Below are 22,395 nucleotides of genomic sequence, written 5' to 3' on the forward strand. Positions count from 1 at the left end.
ATAAATAAGCAGATGGAACAGTCAACATTGCTGGGAAAAAAAAAAAGAAAAAAAAAGGACAATATATGACAGGAAAGAGAGTAAAAACAAAAACACTCCCACATCAGCCAAACAAGAGGAGAAGGGCAAACAAGGTATTGCATGTCTTCGAATTGTGATTTTAATGCTTAGCAAACCCCCCTGAGGGCTCGTCTGTGTAAGTGCTATGATTCCCACAAGCACAGGGCCTGAGCGCCTCCAACCTTGCTTTGTCCTACAAGACACCCAGCACATCAGCCCAGGCCTTCCTTGGCACTGCAGAACCATTGCCATGCAATGACCCAAAGCTCCCCAGTGCTGGGATTTGCTCTCTGACATTCTGTTACTCTGGAATCTATCACAAAGCTGAAGGCTTGAACCCAACGCTACCCAACAGAGATGATGCAAAGTCAACGTAAGGAGCTGCACTTGGGAAGAATGCCATTTTCTTGCAGCTGTGAGGGTTCTGCTGGGGGCTGTTCGCCCATCCCACTGCTGTTGCTCTGGACATCCCTCAGGGCAGCGCTCTCGAGCAGGGCTGAATGTAATACTGCTCGAGTTCTGCTGACAGGTACTCACAGAACACTGCCACATTGATCCCAAGATGTTCTTCAGACACTGTGCAAGTTGGGCCTTCACCTGATACTGCCCAGCCAGGGACACCCGCTGCTTCTCCTTGGAGAGGGAAGAGATGGAGATCTTCCCATGGAACCTTGAAGCAAGGCAGATTAATTTCCAGGGGGCTTTATCCTTCCCACTGCTTTAAGCACTTAAGCCACACAGTTGAGAACAGTGCACAGGCTTGGAGCAAAGGGGAAAAGGCTCATCCAGCCCTTGGGCACGGCCCTTTGGTGCTGGGTGATGCCTCCCAGAGCTCCCAGCACTGAGCAGGGCTCACAACCACTGGCAGCATGGCTCATGGAAGCCGTGCTTTGGGTGACAAAGGCAGGATGAATCCATGCTCAGCCCTGGCTCAGCAGGACCTGAGTTAACACCACTGGATCCTGCACACTTTGCATTGTACAGCAGGGCACCATGGAGCAAATGAGAGCTGAAAAGGTGTTATTTCCTTTTTCAAGAACCAAATAATCCAAAGCAGGAATGAATTGCCTAACCTTTCCACTTTAATCCACTGTAACTGCTCTCCAGCACTCTGAGCAGTGAGCTGTGTGCTCCCACTGCAGTTGTGCTCCTAATTAAAAGGTGGCACAGCAAGAAGAGGGGGAAACTTTATTCTGGTTGGGAATTCCCTGCTGCAGAGTTGGATGGAGCTTGGAGGGGCAGCGAGGGAGTGACAACTGCTGTGCTGCCCAGATCCTTAAGGGAGCACCAGCGAATGGCTGGCACTCAGCTTGGCTAAATCCCTGTTTAGCAGATGGGCTCCCAATCCCCTGTCCCTGCATTGGTCTGCACAGCTCGAGCAGGTGCTCTCCTCAGCACAGACAAGAATTAACTGAGTGCTTCATTCTGGGCAACAGAAGCTGTGAGGTTTTAGTTCGTGCAGCAACTCCTCAGCACCACAGGAGCTGAACTCAGCACCATTCGGGCACAGGTTCCCCCTGTGCTGGGTGCTCCACACAGCAGAGGTGTGTGCCCACCCCATCGAGGGGATTTTCTGAGGGCTGTGATGAGCACAGAGGTGTTCTGCTCACAACTGGGCAGTGCCACCCTGAATCAGATGCAGTTCAGTTTGATGCATCCCAGCCGACAGGAGCTCAGACGGAGAGGGGCAGGAGCTCAGATGCTTCCTACAGCCTTCAGCAGCTGCATGCCTAGAAATCAATGCACTCACGTTGCTCAGTGCCATTGCTGTGAGCAAACCCAGCCCGAAGCATCCAGCCAGGTGGGAGCCTTGTTGTTTTCCATCGTGCAGAAGATTGAAGATGAGTATTTCTGCTCCAGACGTACCACGATGTACTGTTTCCACAGGATTACATTTGGATACTGCCTATGTAAGAAGTTACCCAAATCAAAACAAAGCAATAGCTTCACTCAATTACCTGAAATGTTTTGTTTCGGCTCTATCAGAATGCATTCCCACGGATGAAAACCCAAAGTCAAAGCGATTCAAATGAAAACAGTTCCATTTGGGGAAAGCATTTGCTTTAAGGTTGTGTTGGTTGGTGGCTGAGGAAGGAGGGAGCTGCTCCCTGCTGCTCTGTGAGGGCTCTGCAGGCTCACAATCCTCCCCAGGAGCAGCAGCTCTCATCTCCTGCAGCCCTCAAAGCTGTAAGAGGCAGAGGGACGATGCCAGCACTGCAAGGAGACAATCCAAAGAAAAGAAAAGGTTAATGAGGTACTAATCACTATTGATTGGTAGTATATAATGCAATAAATGCCCACTGCCACTGATTAAATGCAGCAGGGCACTGGCATCTCATCCATCACGCCAGTCATTTCATTCCCTTCTACCAAGTGAATGAGGTGCCATCTGAGGCCATGCTACAAGATGCTCCTTTGCACCTCCTCACCTAAATCTCTGCATGCTGACCTCTGCCACATTCATTCCCACAGCAGCATCCCATGTAGAGATGCGCCCCACAGCGCAGCGCAGCGCCTGCCCAGCCCCAGAGCACACACAGCACTGCCTGCACCGGGCAGGCAAGTGGCAGCTGCCATGGAATGAGACTAATTAAGGCTGTGATCCCCCGACTCGCACGCAGTAATGCCCGTGGATACATCTCTAATGCTCTCAAATCATGCTCATTAGCGCAGGCAGCAGAGACAAGACAAGCGTGTTATGTCATCGTTTAATCCTGTCACAGCTCCCCGCTGACTGATTACATTTTCAAATATTTGTTCTCTTCCCTGTGGCAGGATGTCTGTGACATGGAGCCCAGCAGCCTCGCTGCCAGCACTGCTCCCACACAGCAGCCAGGCACGGATCCCACTCCCCTTTCCCCTATGGAGTTTCCCTGGTGTAAACTTTCGGTGCACCCCTTCTGTTTATGAGGGTGGATGCTGATAGGACAAGGGGGAATGGTTTTAAACTGAGATGGGGGAGGTTGAGGTTGGATATTAGGAGGAAGTTTTTCAGCCAGAGGGTGGTGAGGCACTGGCACAGGTTGCCCAAGGAGGCTGTGGATGTGCCATCCCTGCAGGCATTCAAGGCCAGGCTGGATGTGGCTCTGGGCAGCCTGGGCTGCTGGTTGGTGACCTGCACACAGCAGGGGTTGGAACTGGATGAGCATTGTGCTCCTTTGCAACCCAGGCCATTCTGTGATTCTATGATTCACCTTTCACTCATTTTCAACATGAATCTTTATTTCAGGCTAGCCTTGATTCCTATCACCTGTGCACAAGGATGGAGACTTGCAGCACTGGACAAGCAGCTGGGTGCTCAGGGCAGGGCTTGAGCTTAAATACCCCACTTGAACACTGCTCAGCACAAAACCTGTGCAAGCACAAGGAGCCAACTTTACTTGTGAGCCAACCAGAGCAGAAGGGCTGTTGAGGTGTGGAGGTGTGGGCCCTTGCACCGTTGCTCCCTCCTGTTAGCACTGCTGACCACCCTTGCAGCCTTCAGGAGGGTTTCACTGTAGGATCTGCTGTGGGAACAGCCAAATCACTTCTGTTACAGCAGCCGTGGGTTTTACATCATGTGCAAAGAAGCAAGGAAAGGAGGGAATAACCGAAACCTGGATGGAGTCACATCTGCACTGAGAGAATGGGCTTACACCCAGCAGCACCTGACCTACATGCATTTTGGTGCCGAGTGAAACCACCAGGTCTGTTATGCCAAAGGATGCTGTGGCTTTGCTTTCTATTTTTATTTTTTATACAGAAGCCAGAGAATAAAGTCTCCCTGCTGAGCATGAAGCAGCATGCAAGCCCCTGGGGTCTTTTGCTTCCAAACCTGTGTCCACAAAGCAGTGCAGGATGCTTTGAAGAAGGAGGAGACGCTGCCATCTGGGGAGGGGAGGAAGGAGGGCTCAGCCCCAGGCTTGCTGCTGGTAAGTTGCCCATTGCAACTGAGCCAAATGCTGGAGCTGGGCTCAGCCAGTGGGACCACTGGTGGCTGCTTCTTGCATCCCCAAGCTGGAGCCTCTCTGGGAAATGCTCCATCTCCCCTCAAGCGCAGCCATTGCCTCAGCAGGAGGCAGCAGCTAGATTACATCAGATCATTTACCAGCTGACATGAAAACGCCTCATTTAGCCCCGAATAAAAACACCTTCACTCAGCGTGAGCTGTATTAGGGCAACAGACTTTGCAGTGCGTTTGGAACAGCTGCTCACCTGGACAGCTGTATGGCAGCTGCTCCTCCCCATCACCTCGCTGGAGCTCAGGGATGACAGCAGGGACCTGTGCAGTGAATGCATTCTCTTCTGGTCTAAATCTTCCTCTCTTTGGTACAACGGATTTAATTTTCTAGCTTTCCTCAGTGAGTTACTTGTTGCCTCCTTCCTGCTTGTTTCTCCCCGCTAATGGAAAGCAGAGATGAATTTTGCTGCATCTCAACGGCTGGTGCTCAGCTTTGACTTAATCCTGTGCTGTGAGCAGAGCCTGGAGTAATGCTGTTGTGTTAATGGCACCCTGAATGAGACAGGGAGCAGGGAGAGGAGATGTAATGGGATGCAGCAAGCAGGGATATGTTAAGTGCTGGTCTATCTGATAAATCCTGCAGTTATATATCCTGTGCTCTGCTTTCCACCACAGCCCATCAGCAGACAGCCGAAAACAATCTTTACATCACATAAGCAAAAGAGAAGCAATGCAATCCTTGCTCCCAGTGCAGGACTCAATTGTAGAGGTGCCACTTCTGTAACCTTTGGAGACCTTCAGAATAAAATAAATGCGAAAAATATAAAGCTCCAGTCCTTGTCCATCCCACTTTGCACTGCTGGGGGCTGTTCAGGTGAGGATGCCTGGGCTCCTCTCCCAATTTTCGGGCTGACACAGCGTGCAGATGGAATCAGTTCCTTCCTCAGTGCTCTGCAGCTCTCAGCCAGTTTGTACCTGTACGAAGTGTTAACCTGACCAGAACATTCTGTTCAGTTACACAGTTGCTGCATTTTAACATCAAGAAAGAAGGATTTTGGACACCGGCTAACGAGCCGTTCCTGCTTTGCATAAAAACTTGGCACCAGAGCTCCTGGGGATGATGGAGGAGGAGAGCTGCCAAGAGATGGGCAGGGAGAGAGGCAGCTCCTGATCCTTCCTCTGCCCCACGCACAGCAGGAGGCTTACAGAGCAACCTCAGCCCAGCAGCAGAGCTCCAGCCCTCCCCGGGAACTGCTTTCATCCTCCCTCCCCCTTACCAAGCATTGCCCACAAGGGGCTGCAGCTCTCCACCACCTGGGCTCCTCTTGCTTTCTATCATTCTGGGGCAGCAGCAGGAGAAGGTGCTGTGCCTGTAGGTCTGCTGCCCTGTGAGCAAACCACTGCACAGAAGCAGAAGCTGCACAGGTGGCAGGTGGCAATGCATGCAGTCACCCCGGCAGGGATTTAGCCCAAACTCATCTCAGATCGATCTCTCTCTGCAGTTTGTGAATCCTGTCTGCGTTACTGGGGACACAGAAATGCCAAGAGCACAGCACCACTGTCCTTTTCCCCTTCCTCCTTTATTCTGGTGGTACCCACAGCCTGCTGGGCTCAGTATGCGCCCTTCCTGCATGCTCTTCTGGGTTAATTTCAATCAATGCATGTCCCGACAGCAGCAAGTTTGGCACAAGCACGTTCAGTCCTCACTCAGGGCTGAGGCTGCAGCTCCCACAGCACAGCAGGGCTGAGCACCCCGTGCCCTCCTGAAGTGGCACTCTTATTCGATCCACAACGCGCTCTGCTTCAGAGCAAACTGGAGAGAGAAAACACTCGAAGCCCAGATTTAAGTGGGAAATAGCATAAAAGTCAACACGGCTAATGATGCGACAAGGAGCACGCAGGACTGATTGAATACTCCTTGAATTAATGGGGAAGAGAAAGGCTCTGCGCTCAAGCACCCGTGATGGAAATTCACAGCAAGGTGAGAAGGTGCAAAGCATGGAGAGGTGAAAGGAGGAACGGCCAAAGGCACCAGCAAGGGGCTGTGATTGGCAGCGTGCAGGAGGAGGTGGCCATGGGAGGTAATGGGGTGGTTCTGTGTGCCGTGGGATGATGACAAAGGGATGCCCTCACTTTGTTCCACTCTGTGCCATCAGGTACGCCTTTCTAATGAGCGCTGCATGACAAACGGCTGCGTGTTTCCACGTGTGATTATAGCCTCTGTTGCCTCAATCAATAAATAAAATGAGCTCGAATAGCCCGCTCCTGAGAGTCCCTTAGAATCATATCCCCTATTAGAGGCACAATCAATAGTACTTGCTCCACTTTGGTGGTGATTACATGCTGGTTGCTGTGGAACACGCTGGCAATGCAGAACAGGAGACTTTTGGTGTAGAGCACATCTGCCTGGCTCAATAAATATTAGCTTTTAATTAAAGTGAATGGAACGCTCCAGAAAATGCTCATTTAAATACCAGTCATCTTTCATGGGAAAGGGACTTAAGGAAGGGAGTCAGAGAGTTTTGTAATGAAATACGTGGGGTATTTCAGCGAGGCAGATGCAATTTGTTCAGCGTGTCAGCCCTGAATGAGATGCTCCCTAAATTAAAGGGAGAGGAGGAAGGGGATGGATGTGTGCATGTACACAGATACACTTGGTATATATTAAACGTTTGGAGTTGATGACAAACTTCTTCGTTAAGAATGAAGGAAATCAGATAGCAACCATGCACGGTGGGAGCAGCCCCCTTCCCATCACAGCACGTGAAATGAAGGACATGCAGGGTTTAAATCACCTGTTATTGAACACAGTGCCAAGTTTGCACGTGGCAGGGATGTGCATATCTGTAATTCTGAAGCTGATCTCCTGGAGCACTGCAGACAAACAATACAATCCCAGGGCTTAGGCATCGTACACCAATAAACTCGGACCAGAACTGAAGGGGATGCTTTACCCATCACAGCTGTTATTCAGCATCAGTAACGGCAGCTTGACATGTTTCCTGCAGCCATGGGTGCCCTGTCTGGGTAGGAACTTTGATCTCATCCTCCTTGCTGGACCGGCTGAAACAGAGCTGAGCCTGAGCTCTGGCAGAGCCCTGCCCTGCAGCGGGATGAGATTGCAAAGCCAAAGTTCTCATGGTTTGGGTTGGTTTTTTTCCCCTTTTATCACAAATTCACTTTCTTGTCTTTTCTGTTGAACCCAGCCGGGCTGTGCTGCTGGAGCCAGGCAGGCTTCGTGCTCTCTGCTCCAAGGGAGTACTGCATCCATCAGCTGGGCCTGCAGATCTGAGACCTGAGGTACCGAGGCTGAGGCTGAATGGCACTGGTGCTGCTGGGCTCAACCCTGGCAGGGAATCCCAAGCATCAGGCAATGCAGGGCTGCTGGCACATCTCGCCTCCAAGGACACACTCCTGCTGGCACTGGGTGCCAGTGACCCTTTTCTATCCATGGTTCAAAACCAAACCATGGAAAACTTAGGGGGATTGATGTGCCAAAGCTGCAGACAAACAGATCGGTCTGTTGAAGCTGCAGCAACACCCAAAGCCTCTTTCTGAGGGTCAATCCTTATTTGATGCTTCATGCATGCAGTGAAGGTGGGAAGAGTTTCTATTTTTATGCATGCCTCACCTCCCCTTGGCTGCACCACTTTGCTGCATAAATCAGCTCCCACTAATGCAGCAGTGGATAACTTGGCCACCCATCCTTTAACACACAGCTTACCATGCTGAAACCCCAATGTCATTACACTGGCATCCCACCAGTGTTACGTCCAGACTATAAAGGTCACCAGCCACAGAAGTAAAAGGCTGCAAATTCTGCTTTGTTTGCAAGGTGGTTTGCAATCAGTGGAGGTATCTGATACTGCTGAGTCCTTCTGTCTCAAAGGGGAAACCTCAAAGCCACTGAAAACCCCATGCATGCACACCTTTGTGTTCTGTTCTTCCAACGATAGGTAGACACAAACCAAACAGCAGTGCTGCAGCACTGCCATCTGAGCTGGCTGCTGAACTCCATCACTATCATCTTTCTAAGTCCAGACATATTGATTGCAAAAGGAAGGGAAAAGATCCATGCAACAGAAAACCTGGTGTGGGGACAGAGCACGCACACGCTGGCAACCCACGAGCGGTGCTTCTAAAGACCTAAGCCAGCAAAGGAGTTCTCACAGGAGCATTGCTCTGCCATGGGTTTTAGGATGGCTGTGGAATCCTACTGACATCAACAGCCTGTGCTGATGTGCACTGCTGGAGCTCAGGTGGGGTTGGGGGTGAGCACAGAGCTACATCACAGTCACAGCCGTTCTGCTCACTGTGCTGAGGACAGGAATGCTCTCGGTACTGCCCTGTGTTGGTATATCATGTTATTGTCTGCAAGATGGATTTGTAACATCTCTCTTGGGACCCTGTGTCTTGTCACAGAGATATTGGATTGTTTCTGGCAGTGAGCTGAGGCTGTGCTGGGAAGGGTCCCAGGGAAGAGCTGGGTGCTCCCAGGTCTGTGGATCTATGGCCTTTAGATTGCAGTGCTTGGTGCTTCCTGTCCCATCTGCCCACCCAGGCTTCTGCTCAGCATCTAACCTCGGTCCAAAGAGCAGCTGCACCTCTCCTTAGGCACCGGGGGGCCTGGAGCTGTACCTGCTGTGCTGCGGTGTGAATAAACCAATGGAAGGGCATGGACAGGAGTACAGAGATGAGACCCTACCCAGGAGATGCCTGGCAGCAAGATCAGCTCTGCTCTGAAACTGATGTAGCCCTGCTTGTTTGCATAGAGAGGAGTGCAGGAGCAGCTGGGCTGATGGAGCAGCTGGGACGCAGGGGCTGTGCAGCTCAGCTCACCCCATGGGCTGTGCATTGCTCCTGCCCATGCCCTTCATGCCTGGAGCCATATGGCTTCAGACCCAGAAACGTCTGTCTCAGAGTCCTCTGAAAAAGAATTGGCCAGTATATTGTGGTGAGGAGGGGCAAGGAAATAGGATGAAAGCTGTTGCATGGCTTGTGTCCTCATCCTAAAAGCCTAAAAGCTAGCAGGCTTCCCCTTCTCCATCATCTGCGTTCCTAAAATAGAGTTTAATGAAGTGCTTTTGGTCTTATCCTGGGTATCACTCTATGAAGTTGTTATAATCTCGCAGACATACTCATGGCTTTCCAAGATGAAAACAAACACAAAACAACACCCAAACAAGGCAAACCCCAGGCCACCTATGTGAGATGATTTATTATTCTGGATAATCAAGTTGTTATTGTGGTTGTTGCAGGTTAATCACGCTGTTAATGTCCTAAAACCTCCTGAACTCCAATGTCATGCAGCTCAGCATTCATGCCCTGCCCATTACCCAATTAAGCAGATGATTGCAGCAAACCAAACGGCCCTGGGCTCGCTCCATGTTGGCCAGATGCTGAAGAGCCCTCCTGGCAGCAGCAAGCTTGACACTGGGAGAATCTGATGGAGGAGGTGGGGAGAAAATAAATGGACCTTTCTTTCTGCCTTGCAGCTGAGAGCTGTCTGGCAAATGGCAATTAAAGTGAGTGGAGCAGAGCTGGGTTTGGGTCTGGGGAGGGAAGAGCCACGAGGGAGCAAGGGGGTAACTCAGGTAAGCTGAGTGGATTTGATTCTGCAGAAACTGGCAGGCAAAAAGAGGTGTGGGGCTTTGCCAAGTGAGAGCAGCAGGCTGTTTGGTGGAGCTGCAGGAGCTGCCTGGTGTCCCTCATTGGAGAAGCATCCCCCAGCACCCACAACTCTCAGCTCAGTGCTGGCATCAGCACGCTGCATGGGTTTGTGTTGGCTTTACAGCATATCTCTTCCAATCCTCCAGAGCCTCTAATGAGCATCCAAATGAAAGAGAGTTCTCAGACACTTGATGTTTCTGAGCAAAGCTGGTAATGAATGAGACTTACACTGCAGTCTGTCACTTATTCAAACGCCTCTCAAAGCACAGAGCAATAGATACACACTGAGTTTATTTCATCCATCACTGGAATGCAGCGCCTGAAAGCAGTGGCTTCACACTGACATCACTCAGTGGTTTGGGGCAGAGGAAGTCAGACTGCAAAGAAGGGGAGAGGTTTTACAGAAGGGAAAACGCTGAGCAGGGGGCTCCTCCCAGCTGATAACACCTTGTGTTCTCACAGAAGCTGATAAGAAGTGATAGTTGCCTTCAGCAGTCAAAGCTTTGGCACTGCACGTTATTTACGTATAACATCGTTTTGCTGTCATTGTGTCTCAGCTCCTGGGCCAGGCAGCCTGTGTGGCCATGGCTGCTGTGACAAGAGCGCAAAGTGCCAGGACACCAATGGATTTGCAAGCACCAGGTGTGGCATCTCCAGCAGGAGCATTGGCTGCTTCCCAGGCATTGAGCCTCCCAGTTACATCCTTGCAGAGGACACTCAAGCCCTGATATCAAATGGACACTGAGAGAAGTCAAGGAAATATAAATAGAGATTTCTTGCACACAAGGAAATTAATACGTTCTGCTGACATCCCATCACAACAAACAAATACAGAATCAGAGTCCCCAGCTTCCTCTGCTCTTATACTCTTATGTTCTAAGGCTGTTCTCCTGCCATGAGTTAGCAGGAACATGGCCAGCAGGCATGGGATGGGATGGTGGTTGAACTGGATGACTGTAGCAGTCTTTCCCAACCTCAGTGATTCTGTGCCCAAGCAGGTTATGGATGCCCCATCCCTGCAGGCATTCAAGGCCAGGCTGGATGTGGCTCTGGGCAGCCTGGTCTGCTGGTTAGAGATCCTGCACACAGCAGGGGGGGTTGAAATTGCATGATCATTACGATCCTTTTCAACCCAGGCCATTCTATGACTCTATGGTTCTATGAATCTATGAGTCTATCCCTGCAACTGTGCCATTGTAGGCTTTGGATTGCTCTCAATCACAAAGAAAATAAAAACCAAAATGAAATATTCATTCTTACTTTGGGACACTGGGAGCAAGCATTTGGTGTAAGTCAGGTCCAGGGGGGCAGCACTGATCTGTACACTTTGGTCGATTTTTCTCTGTAAATTCCATCGCTCTGTTGTGCTTGGATTTGTAGTACTCAGCTCATAAACTTGAAATATTGCCCTCAAACTATGAATCACAGTTAATTATTCATGGGTAGTTTCTAAACTCTCAACAACAATCATTTATCAACGACGAACAGTTGCGACGTCTCAGTGCCTCAGTGGTTTGCGTTAATGAATTAAAGCTCAGGAGAGAAAAACCAGTTCAGTTCCCAGGTGACAAAGACAAAACCATCTTAAAAGAACAGACAATTGCAGAGCAAAACCAAGAAAGTTGGGGAATGGAGAGTAACAGCACATCCATCTGAAAGTGCAGGGGGGTTTGAAGAGGAGAAATGTAATTACCTGACCTGGAAAGAAGCCGAACACAGTTTAAAATCTCATTCCTCATGAAACGCCTTGGAATGCTGCACGGCTGCAGGATCAGAAGATGTTGTGTATGATTTTTATGTTTAGAAAGAAAAAGGAAAACAAAGACGAGGGAGATCAGCTTTTCTCTCCTTCCCAATTCCAGAAGCATCTTCTGAGTTATTGATTCAGAATCCACTTTAGCACACGCCTGGAGATAGAATCCAGCACAGAGCAAAGCAGGAAAGCAGCAGACTGCACTCCGAGATGCAAATCAGCCTCCCAGGGTGGCAGGAAAACAAATAATTGGGGGGAAGAAAAACAAAAGGATTAAGCAAAAAATATATTTAATTTCATTGAAGTGATCTGTGGAGGTACCGAAGAGAGATGAAATGCTTTTGCCCAGTCCACACCATGCACAACAGCACTCCCTCCTTCCCAGCCATCCCCACCAACCCGCTGCATCTCTGCTGCTGCTAAACTTCCCCTGTGCTGCTTCACCAGACCTCCACTGATCGTGTGGTACAAGAAAAAGAGGATGAGCTGAGTTTGTGGTGTAAGAAACCAGCACCAGGCAAATAGAGGGATGTGAGGCCAGCTGCAGCAGCAGCCCTTATGCCGTAATAGCGAGTGACAAGCTTGTTACAATTAATCTTCAGGGAAGAAAAGACAACTTCAGAAGCGCTCGTGGTGCTGCTTAATTATAAAGCCATTGCCTGTAGCTGGAGTCATAGAAGCGTTTCTTTTCTGAATGCCGATGCAGGTCTGAGAGCTGGGAACCCATCCTTCGCAGTCAGAAATTGTTGTTTGCAGTGTGAAGTGAGAAGTGGATCGGCACACTCTGACATTCACAAGTGTTTCATGTGACCCACACCACGAGGCTTCAGTTGGATTTGGAACAAAAAGCAGCGCAAAGGAAATGTCCTTTTAAATGCAAACTATCGTCACCTCATTCGTTAAGCACCAAAGTGGAACTGTCAAAAACTCATCATGTGGTTTCTGCCCACCCGGAGCTGTACTGGTGGAGGGATTTCTCCCTAAAAACTTCATGCAATTACAGCCAGGATATATTTCTGGTGGCAGAAAAGCGTGTGCTTATCTTGGGAGCAGCAAGTCTGAAAATCCCAATCATCCAGGAGGAAAATTACATCCTGGTGGTTTGATTTCTGCAACCAATGAGCTACAGGGCATCCAAGCATTCTGCTATGGTGCAATCTGCCTTGCAGAAGCCTGGTCCTGCTCCACACATTGCCCATCCCCAGGCTTAACATAAACTCAGATTGATGGTCAGAGCTGAGCGTTAGGCCGAGCTGACAGCCCCACTTTGTTAATCTCCAGGCCCTGCTGAAGGTCACCCTGTCACGCACTCATCCCACTCTATAAATACACATTTGATTCATTGTCTCACGTCCCTTCCATCACGGGGAACAGGAGCAGTGGATCAGCCACCACCAATCCCTCCCTGCGGGGATGTGAGTCACTGCCTCGGCGCTGCCACTTCCACTCTGGCAATAATGGTGATTTATGCTCCAAAAAGTGTCAAGGAATCGCATTCAGGGCTTTATATTGCCACTGGGATGTGATGGCTGAGGGCTGGGATGGGGTGAAGCCAGCACCTTCATGGCGGGCTGGGGTTGCCAGGTGTCCCTGAGAAGTTAGGGATGGCTATGGGTTGCCATGCACAGTGGGGGGGAACAGTTACTTTGATCAGGAAATGCTTCAGCCCAGAGGGAACCAGAGCTTCCCGCGGGTTAATGGGATGCATAGAGCACCCTGTATCAGCATCACAGCATGGCTGGGCTGGAAGGAACCATAAACCCCCCAGCCCTACCCCTGCCACGGGCTGGCTGCCCCCCCTCAGCTCAGGCTGAGGGCCCATCCATGGCCTTGGGCACCTTGAAGGATGGGCACCCACAGCTCTGGGCAGCAGTGCTGGGCTCTCGTTATAAAGTTAAGCATTAAGCTGTGCTTTTTGGTTGGCGACCCTGCACAGCAGGGGGGTTGAAACTCGATGATCATTGCGGTCCTTTTCAACCCAGGCCATTCTAAGATTCTAGGGATATATTAACCACACGTTAAGCACTGCAGCGTGCTGGGCTGCCGCACTGGTTAAAAGCCACGCCATTAAAACATAAATAAAGGAACCCCTTCGTAGCCTCACATCTTCCGTCCGTCCCACAGAACGAACGGGGCACAAAAGCAGACGCGCAGCGCCGCGCGGAGGGGGCGTGGCTTTGAAACGGAAGGGGCGTGGTCCAACGGACGTACCGTGATGTGGGCGTGGCCTAGCGGCTTGGTCACGTGACGCGGTGACGCGGTGACGCGAGACGCCGGCTGGGAGCGGAGGGTCGCCATGGCGAGCCAGTCGCAGGGCATCCAGCAGCTGCTGCAGGCCGAGAAGCGCGCTGCCGAGAAGGTGGCCGAGGCCCGCAAGCGTGAGTACGGCTTGTGGGGCTCCGGGAAGGCCGGCTCGGGCCGCATTAGGCCTGCCGAGGGCTCTGCGTTGGGCTGGGCCTCAGCGTGCAGGAGCCGGTCGCTGTGGCTAGCCCTGTCGGTAGCTCTGGCAGGGTGCGGTGGGACGTTCGGAAGGGAAGTTCGCGCGGCAACCGGTCGCTTCTCACCGTTGCACAGCTGGAGCGAAAGAAAGCTGGGTTTTCACGTTCTTTCTGCTGTTTGGGGTCACCCTGAGGTGCTGCGTGCTCGCGTGAGCGAAGCCAGATCCCTACGTGGTCTCATATGCCTACTGGATGAGCCTCCAGTTGTGGCTGGAGGAAGCTCACTGCTGAGTGGGGTTGGTAGGGTTGTAGCTGTGTATCAGGTAGCTGGAGCAGCGTAGAGAAGCAGGCTGACCCTGCTTTCTTTATTGTATACATGTGTTCTTTGGAAACAGGAAAGAATCGGAGGCTGAAGCAGGCAAAAGAAGAAGCCCAGGCAGAGATTGAGCAGTACCGCCTGCAGAGGGAGAAGGAATTCAAAGCCAAGGAAGCAGCGGTTAGTTCACTACATCACTCTCTGTTACTGCCCTGCCCCCCTGCTCTGACAGCTGCCCTCAGCGTGGAACATGTTGCCAGAGGTCTGCTTCCCTTCTGCTGATACACGGTCACATGTTGGAGAGATCGGTGGAAGTGAATCAGAGCACAGTGTGCTGCATCCCAAGAGCTGGGAATATCAATTGGCAATGAATTAACTTAATAAACTCATATACTGCCTGGTGCCCTGATGGGTCTCCCTCTCCTCAGACCTGCTCTGTGTAGCAATGTCGGAAAACACTGAGCAGATTCCTCATCTGACAAGCAGATTCCCATCATGCTAACTTGGTAGGAACTTACTTTGGAGACACAGCTCTTTCTGAAGTTGTAAGGCTTGTGCTCCGCTCAACAGTTTTGCTTACTGTTTCCCATTCTCCTTTCATTCTGAGTAAGAAGAGCCCTCAGAGGTGCAGAACCAAGGGCCTCTTTCATGGTGAGGGCTGTAGTGCAGGTAGAATGTTTCCACTTGCTGTGTACACTTGCTGCCATTTCTTCTGAAATCTTCAGAAATTGATCTAGCAACTCTGCCCTCTGTCCTAGTTAGCACACCACATCCTCTGTTCTCCTGTGTAATTACTTCTCCTGCCAATCAGTGTAGATTAGTATTTTTAAAGTCATTTGTTAGCTTGCTTCACTCTGTGTGTGATAGTGAGCAATTCCAAACTAAAAAGTGGAATTTGCTGCTTGACAGCTGGTTCTGTTTTACTTGTTCTTCTCCAGAGAGGTTTTTGAATTCAGTCGCAGGGTATTACTTGGCTCAGCTTTTCTGTGCCCACGTTTTCCCCACTGTATAATCAATGAATGTACAGATGTTACAATTATGAAACGTACCAGAGAGTTTGGCTAAGCAGTTATTATACCAAAAAAGAACAGACAGAGTGCTTACCCATGTCCTGGGCTCGCTGTAAAACTCCAAAGGAGGGATCTCCAGCAGAGATCCTTCCCCACTGGCACTCAGCTCTTAAATGGGTCCAGGAGAGGTGCAGCCAGGCTCCACCCCTTCCAGCAGCACAGGTGAGTTGCCTTCACCTGCTCCCCCAGGGCTGACTCAGTGCTCACCTCAGGTGATCAAGCAGAGGCTCAGGCTGTGATTCAGCAGTTCCCATACACCCACTTATAACAGGACCTCTCTTGCCCTTGCTGACTGGTCAAGGGAGACACTGTAAGCTACAAGAGACTCCTTGGGATGCACATGACCTGGACCACAATTATATTTAGGAGCCAGGTTTCTTGAAAGATTCTCAAAATACGGAAGCAACCAGGGTGATCTGAAGTCTGAGCTTAAACTAAATCACAAGTGTTACTTTATTTGTGCTATCTATGATAGTAGTGCACAGGGCTTCCCAGTTTCAATCACCAGTACAGCAGGGCATTGACTTAGAGTAGTAGAACAGCCTGGGTTGCAAAGCAGCACAATGCTCATCCAGTTCCAACCCCTGCTGTGTGCAGGTCACCAACCAGCAGCCCAGGCTGCCCAGAGCCACATCCAGCCTGGCCTTGAATGCCTGCAGGGCTGGGGCATCCACAGCCTCCTTGGGCAGCCTGTGCCAGTGCCTCACCACCCTCTGGGGGAAAAACTTCCTCCTAAAACTTCAGGCATTCCTCAGAAGCTCGTGCTCCAAACATGATAATTACTGAGTAAGAGAAGATAAAAGATGTAGGCTGTTATGATGAACTAATATATGTTATGTGGGAAATCTGAGAGGGCAATCCAGGCATGCTCCTACTTCTTCCAGCACAGTTATTTCCTCAGCAGACATAGCTGAGATGCAACAAGGCAGTCCAGAGCACCAAAATATCGAACCAGTCAGTGCTTTCTTTGCACGTAAGCTTTCTCTTCCCTTTGCTGTTTGTAGGCACTTGGATCTCATGGCAGCTGTACTACCGAAGTCGAGAAGGAGACCCAGGAAAAGATGAGTGTAATCCAGCAGAACTTCCAGAAGAACCGTGAGCTGGTCCTCTCCCAGCTGTTGTCTCTGGTGTGTGACATCAAACCTGAAATCCACGTCAATTACCGCATCAACGGGTAGTGCAGGAAGGAGGGATGAGGGTACCAGGAGTGCTGGCAGCAACATTTGAGCTTCAGGTGGAACGTGCAGCTCACAGCCATCCTGTAACTGTTCTTCTTGTAAAGGTGTTAAATTATTTCAGTGAGTTGTAGGTCATCAGTGTTTCATTGGTTTCTGTTAGTTTCTTTCTAGATTGAGAGCTTATCCAGACATTAAATGGACACGTCTCAAATCTGTGCTAAGTATATATTCAAGCTGACAGATTAATGCTCCCTGTTTTCTGGTTAGTATTCAAAGAAAGGCTGTCCTCTGAGAAGCAGAAAGCTGACCTGAGTCTGTAATCTGGACCTATGTATTCTTGTTCACTAAAATGCATTTTTCAGTGTGTTGTTAGCATTTGTGCAAGGTTAAACTTCATAAGAATTCTCTGGCTGTACAGTGCTGGCTGATGATGTTCAGGTGCTTGAGTTTCTCTGTCTTGAATATCCTCTGTATATTCTGCTGTTAGCTTGAGTTACAGGTCTGGCTCTATGACACTTGAAAATAAAAACCTCTCCTTAACTCAAAAGTCTCTAATCAGTCTTCTTGTAACAACAAAATTGTTCTGAGAGTACCAGCAGGACTCACTGTTGCATGGAGAGTCTGGGCTCTGGAGAATGAATATCAAGTATTAATAAGAGAGCAAGAAATAAAACAAATGTCTGAAGGTCACAGCAGGTAAGTTTAAAATCCATTACAGATCTCCTCCTCTTGGCTCCAGTCTGATGCTTTACCTGCCAGGTTGTTCCAAAAGCCTTCAGGAACAAATGTTCTTTGAACTATTAGGAGAAATAAAACGTTGCCAGTTCAACAGTATAGTTTGATAGCCAGGCACTGTGCAGTAATTATCCTTCCCTGGTGGCTGCTTGTTTATATCAAGGTCATGTAGCATCCTGCTATTCCCAGAACAGTGTGAAATAAGTGTTAGGGCTGTCCATGCCTCGCTTCCTAGCTCTTTAATCAAGAATACACACAAATACATCATGAGCTTTTGTTTCAGCAGTTTATTCCGTCCCAGAAGAATATTAAAATATAGCTTTGCTTTCTTGAGTTCAATTTAATACTTTTTGCACAGAAGAGACCTCAGCCAGCACAAAGTGGATCAGAGCTGCAATTAATGCAGTTGCCAGTCTGAGGAGGAAGCCTTGCTGCTGTTTCTCAGTCAAAACATCCTGGATTTTTGCAGACCTTCAGTGCAGCTCTGAAAAGCCTCTCAGACCCGCAGGGTAAGATTGCAGTTGGGAGGGAGGAAAGCAGGATGGATGGAAGTCTTAACAGAGGAACAAGTATCTGCCTGCAGTCGTGCTGTGCTACAAAAGAGAACGCTGTGTTGTCTCCTATTGGTTTTTTATGCTAGCATATTTTATGTTAGCATACTCCAATTCTTAAAGAATCTCTTTAGGAATTGAGGCTATTAAATGGGTTGTAAAAGTGAATCAAAAGCTCCTGTGAAGTCGAATCTGTCAGGCTGGGAACACGCCAGGTCTGTGCAAGGAGAACAGAATCAAAGCACTTTTAATCAGACTCATCTGACGGCCAGAGAAGGGCTGTGGCCTCATAAAAGGTTGCAGCCATGCTAGTTCCAGTCTGTCCTTTGGAACTGAAGCAGTTCCTCCTGTTGAGAACAGGTGGTCAGGCTGCAGCACATTGGTGCTTGTGAAAGTCCTGGTAGCTCCAGGCTGTAATTAGCAATTTCATCCTGTTTGTTTATCAGTAAAAGGAGACTTGCTTTGTCTGCAACAAGCACAGCGCGTGCCTCCACTTCCTCACAGTTCATAAGCTTCCCTCTGTTAAATGAGCACTTTCTGTTCTTACCCTCTGCAGTGAGGAAGATCCAGAAGGAAAGGATGTGTAAAATTCTCCCCAGATTATTCCCTCACTGGCAAAACAGCATGTGAAGACCTTCCCTTTATAACATGCACAAGTTTCAATGCTTGCAAGAACATCAATTTTCTGTAATGCTTCCCTGAAATTTACCTGTTGAGAATTACCTGGCTGTGTAAATTCACACAAAAGCATTTCCATTTGCTTCTCACTGGGAAATCTGGCTTTGTTTGTGATCTAGATAAGTTGCTTTAGTTCTTAGGTAGAAGTTCTTTAATCTTACAGTGAGGTGTAGTGGGAAAGGAGACCTTATGTGCCCAAGCCAGACTGCTGAAAATGCTCTGTGGGGAACAATTTCATACTGGCAGAGGTCTGGAGTTGCTCGGTTTCTTACCTCTATGGTCTGATGTTTCCAGCTTCCTCCTGTTCTGCAACAAATTTGGTTAAGAAGAGCGAGGCCTATCCTAGCTGCTAGTGCAGATCTGCCTCCAGAGTCCCACTGCTGCTCTGACTGTGTTGTCCCTGGCAAATGTGACCCTAAATGCAATAACCCTATGTGTAAGGAGTTGGAGCTTGCCCTTGTACCTCAAAAAGGGCCCAGAAGCTGCTTTAAGCATGTATAAAACTGTCTGATTCTTTTACTTTGAGTTCTCATCCCTGGAAATATGGACGAATTGCCTGCTCAGTCCTGGTGCTGTATGGAGGTAAAGAGCATTCAGTGCATGTGCTGTTCTGGTCATGCAGGATCGAGTGGGTGACTCTGGCTGTTTTCTCATGGTTCAAATCAAGCATTTTCCTTGGATGAAATGGGCACGTCAGGAGATTAACACAGCATGATTTGCTAATGGTCACATTCAGGTTCATAAGCAACGGTCTGAACTTTGATTTTTTTGTAGGATTCCTTTTCAGACATTGTATAATCAATGAATGTACAGATGTTACAATTATGAAACGTACCAGAGAGTTTGGCTAAGCAGTTATTATACCAAAAAAGAACAGACAGAGTGCTTACCCATGTCCTGGGCTCGCTGTAAAACTCCAAAGGAGGGATCTCCAGCAGAGATCCTTCCCCACTGGCACTCAGCTCTTAAATGGGTCCAGGAGAGGTGCAGCCAGGCTCCATCCCTTCCAGCAGCACAGGTGAATTGCCTTCACCTGTTCTCCCAGGGCTGACTCGGTGCTCGCCTCATGTGATCAACCAGAGGCTCAGGCCGTGGTTCAGCAGTTCCCATACAGACATCATGCAGGCCTACATTAATAGTTGATGTTTTTCATTTCTAAAACATCGCTGAGAAGTTCTGTCATCTGTACTATGGGGAAAGGACCAGATGGACAAATGGTTTATTAGCACTGAAATACCAGCGTCATCTGGACAGCTTAACCTTGCAGTACGAGGTGCAATTAGGACACACATTTGTGCTGCTTGAAGCCTGAGTTCAATTTTCAAGGCTTGCTTGTGCTGATGGAGCTTGCTCCCTGCTCAGCTTGCGGTGCTCAGCCTGAAGGTCAGCATCTCCTCTCTGCTGCCTGTTGCAGGAGTTCTGGCACAGGTTGCCCAAGGAGGCTGTGGATGCCCCATCCCTGCAGGCATTCAAGGCCAGGCTGGATGTGGCTCTGGGCAGCCTGGGCTGCTGGTTGGTGACCTGCACACAGCAGGGGGTTGGAACCAGATGATCCTCTTCAAGCCAGGCCATTCTATGGTACTCCAGATAGAGAACCTCCTGTGTGGGACAGGCAAACTGGGAGGAATTGGGCAGTGGCAACTGTGGGCAGGTGGACTGTGGCCTTCAGTTGTTGCCCAGCACCAGGGGTTCTTGCACTGGTGCAGATTAAGATGGAAAAACCTGAATCATCTGATTCCAGCTGAGGTTTTGGCTTGCAGGTCTTAATAGAAAAGTCTATTGAGAACCCTCAAGATCAACATCTTACTGTAAAAAAGCAGTTCAAAATATTCCAAGAAAAAAAGGTGAGTCTCATCTTTCTTTGAGGCTGAAAGGAGACAACACTAATTTCATGCAGAAAAGATTGTATCTCAGACCGGCATAGGAATAGAAAATAAATAGGTATTAAATTACATTTGGCTGTTGCAAAGTAATCTAATAAAGCATCTGCTGAATCAATAGCCAAATCATTATCCAAGGCACACAGCAAGCATTCTTTTTATTGTTTTTTTTTTTCCTTAAATTCGAAGCATAAGAAAAAGGATTTTGCATTACCATAATAAAAAGAAGCAGAGTGCTTGAAGTCTCCACTGGAATAAGGCAGAAAGAAAAGAGCCACACTTTATGCAAGTGTCATTTTCTTCATTTGAAACGTGTATTTTAGGAATATTGTGAAATGGAGATTTTGCATTTAATGACTGTCAGATCTGTCAGCTTTGCTGAGCTGCCTGACAAAACGCAGCCTGCAGAAGAAGGCTGTGTGCAGGGAGAGCAGAAAGGCAAGACGAGGCTCTCAGCAGTTCTATTCACCTAATTAAGGCTCATTGGGGGAAAAAAACCAAACAACAACAAACTGAGGAGCAGTTACCTGCTGAAAATGCAGTTTCATTAAATAGAAGGAGATCTGCTGTGTTGGCTGCTGCTCACGGCTGCAACTTGCATGGCAGGGACTGCAGCTGCCGTTTGCAAGCAGAGCACTCCTGGAGTCGGGTTCTCTGTAATGTATTCATTAATGCAGTGCGATGGAATAGGGAGTACGGTTATATTTCCAGGACACCAAGCTGGGAAGAGAAATAAGCAGCACAAAGGGTTGAATTACAATTTAAAATGATCTTGAGAAATGGGCTAAATGATCTAAAACGGACAGCATGGAACTCCCAGAGATAGAGAAGTGCAAAACTGAACTAAAAGTGAGACGAAGAGCACGGAGCAGCTGATAACCTCTGTAGAGGTTGTGAAAATTTGGGTAAACCCCCCCAGACACAGAACTGGCCAACGCTTTATTTTTGAAACGGAGTTGTCACAGCACAGCAATGCAAATGTCTTGTGGCAGATGGAGGTGAGGAAGAGATTCGTTGTGGTCGGTCTTTGGCAGATCTCCACTTGCAGGGCTTTGCTCCTTGCTTTGCAGGTGGGGCAGCTCCACAGGCTGTCAGCTGTGCTCCGTGCAGCAGCAGCACTGCTGGGATGCTGCCAGCGCCCCCCGTCTGCTTTGCAGGCAGAGTTCCTGATTTCTTCTTCCTTTTCCTAGTTTTCTAAATGCCTTCCCAGTTTACTGATTGACTTTGTGTTTGCTTTGTAACTGCAGTAATTGGTGCTGCTCTCACAGAGTCATGGAACGGCCTGAGTTGCAAAGGACCACAATGCTCATCCAGTTCCAACCCCTGCTGTGTGCAGGTCACCAACCAGCAGCCCAGGCTGCCCAGAGCCACATCCAGCCTGGCCTTGAATGCCTGCAGGGCTGGGGCATCCACAGCCTCCTTGGGCAACCTGTTCCAGTGCCTCACCACCCTCTGGGGGAAAAACTTCCTCCTAATATCCAACCTAAACCTCCCCTGTCTCAGTTTAAAACCATTCCCCCTTGTCCCATCACCATCCACCCTCACAAACAGCTGTTCCCCCTCCTGTTCATACGCTCCCTTCAAGCACTGGAAGGCCACAATGAGGTCTCCCTGCAGCCTCCTCCAAACTAAACAAGCCTCAACCTTTCCTTATAATTCAGAGGGCTGAATTTCTATCTCCTGGCTGCTTAGCGCTAAACTTTTGGTGGGACCATTAATAGGAGGAACAGGAATGTTACGGGACATCTGTGCAATGCCTAGATTGTTGTCAAGGCCGAGTATGAAATATACAGGCTGTTGATTGAAATAGATTACTCACTGAATGCTTTATTGGCTGTTCTGCAATGAGATGAGCGCATTCAGGAAGCTGGATGGCTGCAGAGCTCAGCAGAACAGCTGCACTTGGGTTGTTTTTTGCCCCCTCCCATCTTGGCAGGGCTGGCTGTGTTGGTACAACAGGGTGAAGCCAAGCTCAGCGCACACATAGAGGCACTCCTTGCTCAGCCAGGGGTGCGTGTGAGCAGCTAATGAGGGCAGCTGCTCCCAAGCCTGTTGCCCTCGCTGAGCTGTGCCTCAGGTGCTTTGCAGGGAGATGATGGTGCTCTTTCCCAGCACTTGGATCACCC

At 49.2% G+C, this 22,395-nt stretch overlaps 1 protein-coding gene across 1 annotated transcript; it reads left to right on the forward strand.

Annotated features, from left to right (window-relative positions):
* The first annotated feature begins 13,662 nt into the window (after positions 1-13,662).
* Positions 13,663-16,972, forward strand: ATP6V1G1 (ATPase H+ transporting V1 subunit G1). The gene is made up of 3 exons (XM_048966338.1): positions 13,663-13,801; positions 14,257-14,357; positions 16,252-16,972. The coding sequence occupies exons 1-3, from the start codon at positions 13,720-13,722 to the stop codon at positions 16,423-16,425; spliced, it is 357 nt and encodes a 118-aa protein (XP_048822295.1). The 5' UTR covers positions 13,663-13,719; the 3' UTR covers positions 16,426-16,972.
* The last annotated feature ends 5,423 nt before the right edge of the window (positions 16,973-22,395 follow it).

Source organism: Lagopus muta, chromosome 19, assembly GCF_023343835.1.
Source record: "Lagopus muta isolate bLagMut1 chromosome 19, bLagMut1 primary, whole genome shotgun sequence".
NCBI lineage: Eukaryota > Metazoa > Chordata > Aves > Galliformes > Phasianidae > Lagopus > Lagopus muta.

Coding starts and splice junctions, on each gene's coding strand:
- ATP6V1G1 (XM_048966338.1), top strand. CDS start 13,720: ATGGCGAGCCAGTCGCAGGGCATCCAGCAGCTGCTGCAGGCCGAGAAG. Junction 13,802..14,256: donor GGTGGCCGAGGCCCGCAAGC/GTGAGTACGGCT, acceptor CTTTGGAAACAG/GAAAGAATCGGAGGCTGAAG. Junction 14,358..16,251: donor TCAAAGCCAAGGAAGCAGCG/GTTAGTTCACTA, acceptor TGCTGTTTGTAG/GCACTTGGATCTCATGGCAG.